The sequence below is a fragment of the Pyricularia grisea genome, assembly GCF_004355905.1.
Source record: "Pyricularia grisea strain NI907 chromosome Unknown Pyricularia_grisea_NI907_Scaffold_1, whole genome shotgun sequence".
In the NCBI taxonomy this organism is placed as follows: domain Eukaryota; kingdom Fungi; phylum Ascomycota; class Sordariomycetes; order Magnaporthales; family Pyriculariaceae; genus Pyricularia; species Pyricularia grisea.
Genome location: NW_022156716.1, coordinates 966,413 through 975,222, shown reverse-complemented (window position 1 = coordinate 975,222; position 8,810 = coordinate 966,413). Strand labels below are relative to the sequence as shown.

Genomic DNA, 8,810 nt, shown 5'->3' with positions numbered 1-8,810 from the left:
TAATAAAATATTAAATAAACGATAAATTAAATGGTTAAAATTTCTATTAAAATTTTATTTTAAAATTATTTACCGAAAAAAAACGGAAAACGGCAGGGCCGACGTTTTTAATCGGAAATTAAATTATAAAAATATAATACCAAAGAAAATACGCGTTATTTTTATAATAAACGAAAACGGAAACTTTTTACCAATATATCGGAATTTTAAAATAACAAATATAATAATTACACCAAAAAAAATACGGAAAATTTACGAAAGTAAAATCCACGGATATTAAAAATTTCCAAAATATAAAAACGGTTAAAATAATACCATAATTTTAAAAAAATAAAATAACAAATTCGAAAAATTATTAAAAATTGCAAATTTTATATTAAAAACAAATCCGTAAAATATAAATTTTATAGGTTATTATAACCGTTACTAACCTTTAATAAAATTTGGTAAATTATTATTATGGATTTTATCGTTAAATTACCATTTTTAAAAAAATTATTTACACGAACCAAATATAATAATATATTAATTATAATGGATAAATTTACCAAATACGCCTATTTTTTATTATATAAAAAAAATAATAATGCCGAAAAAATAACTTATATATTTTTACGAATAATCATTAATAATTACGGATTATTAAAAAATATTATTACCGATAAAAATAAATTCTTTATATTAAAATTTTGGAAATTGTTAATAAAATAGTTAAAAATTAATTATAAATTATTAATAATATTTTACCCCCAAATAAACGGATAAATAAAATAAACCAACCAAATATTTAAATAATATTTAAAATATTACGTAAATTATAAATAAAATAATTAAATACAATTATTATTTATAATATAATTCGTTTATAATAATTTACAAAACGAAAATACCAAAATAATCCCGTTTTACCCCAATTACGGATTTAATTTTACAATATACGGAAAATTTAAAACAATTACGACGGTATTACGAACCGATAAATAAATAAACGAATTACAATAATTATATAAAAAATTCCAGCAAAAATTAAAATTTGTACGAAAAAAAATAATAAAATACGCCAATTAATATCGGATAAAAAACCATTTTTCGAAGAGGGAAATAACGTTTATTTTATTCGATATAATATTAAAATATAACGATTAAACAGCAAATTAAATTTTAAAAACTTGGATTTTTTAAAATTAATAAAAAAATTAAAAATATTAATTACCGATTAATGTTATTAAATATTATAAAAGTTTATTTAATATTTTATATATTATTATTAAAACCAATATTATACGGTATTATTATATAAAAAATAATCGAAATTAACGTATAAAAAATTTACAAAATAAAACAAATATTCGATTATAAACGCAAATACGGTAAAATAAAATATTTTGTTAAATAAAAAAATTATAAATACGAAAATTTTTTTTAAAATTTTTTTAACCATTTTTAAAATTGCCAAAATTTTTCTGCCAATATTACCGAAAATTGGAATTACAAATAAATTAGCCAAAAAAAAACGACCAAAAAAAACACCATTTACCATTTTTAAAAATTAAATTTACAAATATTTAATTTTGCGGACCAATATTTAATACCGAAAACCAATTAATAATATCAATATAATTTAAGGAACGTAATTCCGGAATAAAACTAAATTTAAAAAAATTATTAAAAAATAATTCGTCGATTTTTAAACAATTTTTTTCCGCAATATTTTTTATCGATAATTTAATATTTAAACGAATAATTTTAATTTTGCTGCGAAATTAAAAAAAACGTTTTTATTTACGTAAACGTAATAACCGATTAAATCTTTCGGACAATTTTCGCTGTAAACGCGTAATTTTTTGCTGTATACGGAAAATATTATCCTTAATTTCGGATTTTTGCAATTTTTTTTTTAATTAATTTATTGGAAAAATAAATTAAATTAAAATTTTATATATGATAGGAAAATTATTTATAATTGGTAATAAAAACGGAAATAACGTTATATTTCCGACCACGACGAATATATTTATTATATCGAAAATTTGATAAAATTATATAATACGAATAATTGCGGATTTTATAAAAAAAATACGGTATAATTTCAAAATTTTCGAAAATAATAATTTTAACCAAATATTTGCGGTAAACGGAAAACGCGGAAATTAAACGGGCAAATTACGACCGTTTTTTAATTTAAAACAATATTACGATTAACGGAAAAAAAAACGAAAAAGAATTTGGGAAAAAATAATAAGGGAATAATTTATTTATACGGCCACGGAATTTGGTTTTGGGAAAAAAAATCTAATATTATAACCAAAATTGGGACCGATATAATTAGGTAAAAATGGAAAAAATGTCGAAAATCCAAATTAAAATTATTAAAAATTACGGACCAAAAATAAAAAAGGGAAAATACGAAAATTACGTAACGATAAAATAAAAATTTTTAACCCGATTACCAAAATAAAAATAACCACGATTATTATTAAAAATAAAATTAAACCAGCGGTAATTATTTTGGAATAATTATAATTATTTATATAAAAGTAATTATATTTAAAATATCGCTTATATAAAATACGTTTATTACCATGTAAATAAATTCGATTTTAGGATTGTTTGACAGGAATTAAATTTTAATTAAATTTAATATTTATTTAAGACCGATTATAACTTCACCCCAATTATTAAAAATACCCAGTTACCCAATTAAACGTTTAATTATTTTAACCCATTGTATTTTACCATAAGAACAGGTTACCCCGATACCTTGATCGTAACATTTTACTAATAAAAAGGTTTAACAGGAGGTTTAACTTTTTATACGTTCCAGCAGCGTTATTTAATTTTATATTTAAATTTAACACTTAAAATAACCGGTATTTTTTCCCATCGTGGGATAATAATTATGTGCAAATTGAATAATATTCATTATAAATATTGTAATTTGATTTAATTTCCCAAAAATAAATTTCAAATCAAATAATCCTACTTAAATATCATTGTCAATTATTGTAGGCTATTATTTATCGCCCTGCAGATAATATTACATGTTTAGCCATATGTAATATCCCGGCCGCAATATTATGTTTATTATTTTCAAGCATTTTGTGTAATAATCTTATCCCAATAATATATTTTGTATATTTTATAAATGCAACATTTCACAAACTACAATTTATTCAGGGTGCGTTTTACGTATTAAAAAGTACTTATCCATCATATATATTGCGGCTATCACCCGTGCGTGGATATCCCAGTGCGCCACCGGCTTCAGCTTCAGGGTCTAGCCTCCTAACACTCGGCGAGCTATCCCCCTAACATTAAACATTATAAGACAGGTGTAAGCTGTAATATTAAGCTGTATGCGACTTTACATTATAAAACAAGCCTCATGACGTTATAAGCCCGGATACTGGGTAAGCCTGGCTGGCCGGCTAAAGCCTCTAAATCTTTAGTTTCGGGCACACCTATCTAGTAACGGTTCCGCACCCAATCGTGAAGGACGCACTTTGTTTAATTAGTTAACACCCCCACATGATTGGGGACGGACCAGCCTTACAAACATGGATCACGCTGCAGGCCCTTCAAAACTCGAATATCAGCTGGTCTAGTTATTTGATTGCCGGGCACAAACCTTGATATACGTCCGCACGTCCTAGCAGGCCGGCGTAAACTGGTTGGTTGCGCCAACACGGCTTGCCAAGTTCGGACACCATCAATAGCTGTAGTCCGAGTTGCAGCCTCCCTGTTGCAGGTTGAAATGAATTCTAGGTCTCTCTTCACTTAAAAGGACGCATGAGGCCTGGCAGATCTCAGGCAAGGGACAAACGCTCACAGCATTTCCAAAGCTGGGCAACTAAAATTAGGCTTGAGCGGGGCTTGTTATCTCCTACTCATCACTACCCGTCTCCCTTGTTCATATGTGTCTGACAAGCGTTCCACCGTTATCGGCATGCTCAGGTCTCCGCGTGCACCGAACCACAATAGGTATTCGGTGTCCAGGGATGGATCCCGAGATGCTTGTTGCAATGGTTGCTGCTGTGCTTGTTGCTGCAGCGTGTGCTCCTGCATCTTTTCGGCTTCCTCCGTGCCTTCTTCCTCATCATCATCGTCATCATCCTCTCCTTCGCCATCGTCAGGCTCCAGCTCTGCCAAGTTGCGCTTCAGCCCTGTGCGCACCTTGTCAATTCCCATCGCCCGCTCCTCAGGTGTGAACATTTTTGGCTCCTCCAAACTGCCATAGATTCCCAGCCGCTCTATACTCCACATTCGAATGGCGTGCCAGACATCCCCAAGACCCAGCGGCTCCTTCTGTCCACCCTCGCCGTCCTCGTCGGCATACTCGTCCTCCTCAGGTCCAGCATACTCCTCGTCGTCATCGCTATCGCTGTCGTAGTTTGTTGCGCTCTTGCGCCTGCGACTACCATTCCTAGCCGTGTCATCAGTCACAAAGTTACTGGGCTCGATGCCTGCCGCCGCGGCTGCTTCCCTGGCTGCCTCGACGCTAGACTCAACGTCGGGCTCGAGTTTCTTCCGAAGAAGCTGCTGGAGGATTTGTTCGTAGTCGCGACCCGGAAAATTTGTCGACGGATGTACAACAATCCTGGAGAATAGGTTGGCATTGTCTTTAGTAACGCCGATCAGGGAGTCGATGTTCTTTGCAAGAATGAAGTTTTGCTTTTCAAGCGTGGCACTTTTGCAAGAGCAACGCACATAGTCAGTATATGTCCAACCTCCTCTTGAAGGAACGTGACGCCATACAGGGGGGAGGGGGGGGGGGGGGGGGGGGGGGGGGGAAGAGGATTGTTCTTACGGCGGAGGTAGCGGATCGCTACGGTAAAGCATCTCCTTCATGCTGTTGATACTGGCGATGAGGGTTATGAGCCTTTGACGCGCCTGTTCGAGCGATTTCAGCTCGTCTTGGGATATGTTGAGCGATGACATGGCGTTAATATGTATTTTTATCCTCTTTTTGCGGCTTTCCTTGTTTTTCGTCTTCACTCCTGGAATGAAGGGCGTAACTCTGTAATGAGGAGAATTAATTGCATGAAAGTTGTTGCCCAAGGATGTCCACAAATATCGACGTCAGAAATTCGGGCGGGCTTGCGCGACGCGACGTACAGTGAGTGGGTCATTCAAACCCGTGGTAGACTAGACCTAAAGTGGATTTACTCGATGCTAATGTGGGGTAAGGCCCCCTTCTTCCACGGCACCGTCTTGGCGAATCGACATGCATGCAGTAGTACCTAGGTAATCAATGCTTATCACAAAATGTTCGCCTCACTTCTATATGTTTTCGATCAATTTTCTGACTACATGCATCATTTCGCCTGTAAATTTTGCTCACCACCCGGTTGAACGGTCGCTAGAAATCGCTAAAAATGACCAAATCCAAACGTCCGGCTCTCATGTCAATCGGGACTAAATCATTTTGCAAATAAATGCAAGATAAAACTGCATCGTTTAAAAAGTTCAATCCGCCACCAACGCAATTTGCAACATGCCACGCCCAAGATGCTGGTTGGTTTACTGACAGAATATTGACAAGGAAAGGAAAAAAAAAAAAAAGAGAATTCGACCATCCGTCGTGACCATGAAATTACTGTCCGTGTGATCCAGCCTGGTCGGTAATGATCGTAGCAGTCTCTCGGCCATAGGCGTCAACGGGTGGGTATCTCGCCATACGCTCCAAGTCATCGAGGTCCATGTGGGATCGGATGTACCTGCAAACAGACATTGACAATGTTAGCAATTTTGGAAATCTTACGGCCGGCAGAGTTGGTCCGACATACTTCTCTCGTCCGTCATCATTTGGATCATAGTCCCAGCTCGTAAATTTGCCCTTCTTCAGCGCACCCCAGACCAGTCTTCGTCTCCTCTGAGAACTTAGCACCTCGTCGGTAATGGCTGCATAATCCCACCTGCTATCGGCTTCATTCTGGAACGCCGCCAGTACCGATTGGATTTTCTCGTCTGCCTCGCTAGTGACTCCTCCGCTCTGCGCTTTCTTCTTGGCCAGCACCTTGACCAGATCCACCACCTCGTCCGGATCATCGGCCAAGTTGAACAACTGCTGCCCATCCGCAGGGCACGTCACAAACTTCCACGGCCCGCGACGGATCATCATCAGGGGACTGATCGTGCCCTCGCCAGTGTACTCGGCCAGAACTGTGTCATGACCCTCCTCAGAGCGGCCCTGAAGATGCGGCAGTAGACTAATACCATCCATGGGTAGGCCAGCCAGGGGTTTGGTGCCCACCAAATCACAAAGTGTCGGGAGCATGTCTAAGGTGCTGACATTCTGTGTGACCCGATGTGGTACAAACTCACCCCGGCTGCTCGGCCGCACCAGCAATGGCACTCGAGCTGAGCTTTCGAAGTAACTCATCTTGTACCAGAGACCGCGCTCACCCAGCATGTCGCCATGATCGCCGCTAAAGACCACAATCGTGTCGTCATCCAACCCGCACGCCTTCACGACGTCTAGCAGCTTGCCAATGCAGTCATCCACGTAGCTGACAGCACCGTAGTAGGCTCTTCGAGCTCGCTTGATCTGTTCAGGGGTGAACTCCTGATCCCACAGGTCGCACACCTTGAGCAGGCGTTTGCTGTGCGGATCCTGGTCCTCTTTGGGGATGTGCACCTTGGGCAGCGCAATATCCACGTCCTCGTATAGATCCCAATACTTTTTCTCGATCGTGTAAGGGTCGTGCGGGTGTGTGAGAGATACCTATTTTGACAAACAAACGAGGAAAATGTGCCTGTCAGCATAAAAGTGATTTGGTTACCTTTTTCTTTCTTTTGCTCCTCTTCATTCCCTTTGCACACTGGTACCAAATCCCTTTTGCAACATGGGGAACTTCCACAGTAGTATAGTCTATGGCTGGTCCGGAGTGTCGATTCTACGCTATTACTTCACTCACCGTCAAACAGAAAGGGCGGGCTTCCGGACCCTGTCGAACGTGATTGTACAGGAATTGCTTGGACCGGTACATGACCTCCTCATCATAATCGAGCTGGTTGCTGCGCACACAAACACCGGCCTGCAAGATGGAGCTGGCATTGTGGTACCACTCAAGCCTAGTGTCGGGCGCGTCCCAGTTCACCGCCCAGCCAAAATCGCCGGGGTAGATGTCACTGGTCAAGCGTGTCTCGTAGCCGTGCAGTTGGTCGCCAATGAAATGCATCTTGCCTGCCAGGACTGTATGATACCCATGCATGCGTAGGTAGTGTGCATACGTTGGGATGTCGCTGGGAATTTGTGCGGCGTTGTCATAAGAGCCAATCTTCATGGGCAGCAAGCCAGTGATCATGCTCATGCGGGAAGGGGCACAGAGTGGCGAGGGACAGTAGGCACTGTCGAACTGGACTGACTGCGCCGCTAGGGCGTCGAGGTTAGGAGTCTTGATCTGCGAGTCTGGGTTGTACATCTTTAGAAGCGGCGCCGCCAGCTGATCCGCCATGATGTAGAGGATATTGGGTTGCTTCTGGCGCGTGCCATTCGAGGTGTTGCCATTGAGTCTTTGTCCTCCTTCTGCGGCAGGTGCCTGTCCCTTCATCGGCGACGGCGGCATTGAATTGAGGTCCGGGGCCATGATGCGACTAGGTCAGTAAGCAGATGGAGCCTAGTGTGAATGAAGTTCAATCTGTAGCTGGACGATGCCAGACGGAGGTAAATAAGGTGATTTCGAAGAGGTATAGATCAGACTAATGGTAGAAGACCAAGCCCAAAAGCGATACCAAGTCAATCCCCAAGAATAATGAAACAAAGAACAAAAAGATTTGAAAAACAAAACCCAATTTGTTCAACGAGAAGGATGAGATGAAGAAGAACAAGAAGATGAAGAAGAAGGCTGCTAGGGCATACGCCAAGTAGCCAGGTGTATGGCGCTTGACCCGTTGTTCGCGTGTCAAAAGATGTGCCGGTATACTGTATAATGTCCGTCCAGTGAGGAAACACAATATGGACCAGCAAGTTCCGTTTGATCCGACCCAATAATATGAAAGTGCAAACAACAAGTGAGGCGAAACGGTGTTTTCCAGGGCAGGAGATAATTTCAGCAGTCAGGTGGGCGGGGGGAGGTGAAGGGGCCGCTGAAATGAGGAGTCTCTGACTATGATACATTCATTGACTTTTCCGCTGCAACAAATCGTTCAACTCAAAACAATCCAGCCAAATACCTAAAGCCACCATGAAATGAAAAGCATGAGGTGGAGCAAGGTAGAAAGATAGTGGGACAAGCACGTCAACGGCAGCAATGCGCCGTTAGTTGACGTGAATGGTGATCGAACAAAGAAGGCGCGACGTTGGAAGATGGCGCAATTTTGGGACAAGATGAGGTTCAATAGTCGTCCCAATTCGGTGCATGGAAGGACCCTGCAAGGATGAACCACCGGCAAAAGACTACGGTGATGTCGCAATCGATGAGGGGATGAATTACTCTTTTTTAAAAAAAAAAAAAAAAAAGGCGTCTTAGCAAAGGTAAGATCAATTAATGCTGGAGGAGATGGAGAAGAGAAGGAGGAACCGGTATCCTTCTACGTAGCTCGGAAACTAAAGAAAGTCAATTCAATTTATCATCCATCAATCAAGGCAAACCCGGGGAAGGCTGCCGACTCTACCTAGTTCTAGAACTAGGTACTGTACAGCAATTACCTCCTACCTTGAAGAAGGAGGGGTCAGAGATAAAGAAATCCCGATTGGCACGCGAAAACACGGGGTTGACAAAAAGGGAGAAGCAGCGGTGTGCAATCGTGGCACCCGTCCTTCTCTGCGCTCTTCCCGTCAAGACGTGTCGTCGGTTTGTCAGATTAGA

General features: G+C 39.6%; 2 protein-coding genes across 2 annotated transcripts; both read right to left on the bottom strand.

Annotated features, from left to right (window-relative positions):
• Positions 1 to 3,843: 3,843 nt before the first annotated feature.
• On the bottom strand, positions 3,844 to 5,038 carry PgNI_00244 (uncharacterized protein). Its single transcript, XM_031120326.1, has 2 exons — positions 4,808 to 5,038; positions 3,844 to 4,687 (listed from the first exon to the last, which is right to left on the bottom strand). The coding sequence occupies exons 1-2, from the start codon at positions 4,936 to 4,938 to the stop codon at positions 3,877 to 3,879; spliced, it is 942 nt and encodes a 313-aa protein (XP_030986343.1). The 5' UTR covers positions 4,939 to 5,038; the 3' UTR covers positions 3,844 to 3,876.
• A 249-nt stretch (positions 5,039 to 5,287) lies between these two features.
• On the bottom strand, positions 5,288 to 8,616 carry PgNI_00243 (uncharacterized protein). Its single transcript, XM_031120325.1, has 3 exons — positions 6,918 to 8,616; positions 5,787 to 6,724; positions 5,288 to 5,717 (listed from the first exon to the last, which is right to left on the bottom strand). Exons 1-3 carry the CDS (start codon positions 7,587 to 7,589, stop codon positions 5,594 to 5,596), a joined length of 1,734 nt encoding a protein of 577 aa, XP_030986312.1. The 5' UTR covers positions 7,590 to 8,616; the 3' UTR covers positions 5,288 to 5,593.
• Positions 8,617 to 8,810: the final 194 nt, after the last annotated feature.

What these genes read in the sequence shown, in the direction of transcription:
- PgNI_00244 (XM_031120326.1), bottom strand. Translation starts at nt 4,938, where the DNA reads ATGTCATCGCTCAACATATCCCAAGACGAGCTGAAATCGCTCGAACAG. An exon ending in AGCGATCCGCTACCTCCGCC is followed by an intron (nt 4,688 to 4,807) that starts GTAAGAACAATC and finishes CTCTTGCAAAAG; the next exon opens with TGCCACGCTTGAAAAGCAAA.
- PgNI_00243 (XM_031120325.1), bottom strand. Translation starts at nt 7,589, where the DNA reads ATGGCCCCGGACCTCAATTCAATGCCGCCGTCGCCGATGAAGGGACAG. An exon ending in CCCGCCCTTTCTGTTTGACG is followed by an intron (nt 6,725 to 6,917) that starts GTGAGTGAAGTA and finishes TTGTCAAAATAG; the next exon opens with GTATCTCTCACACACCCGCA. An exon ending in AATGATGACGGACGAGAGAA is followed by an intron (nt 5,718 to 5,786) that starts GTATGTCGGACC and finishes GTCTGTTTGCAG; the next exon opens with GTACATCCGATCCCACATGG.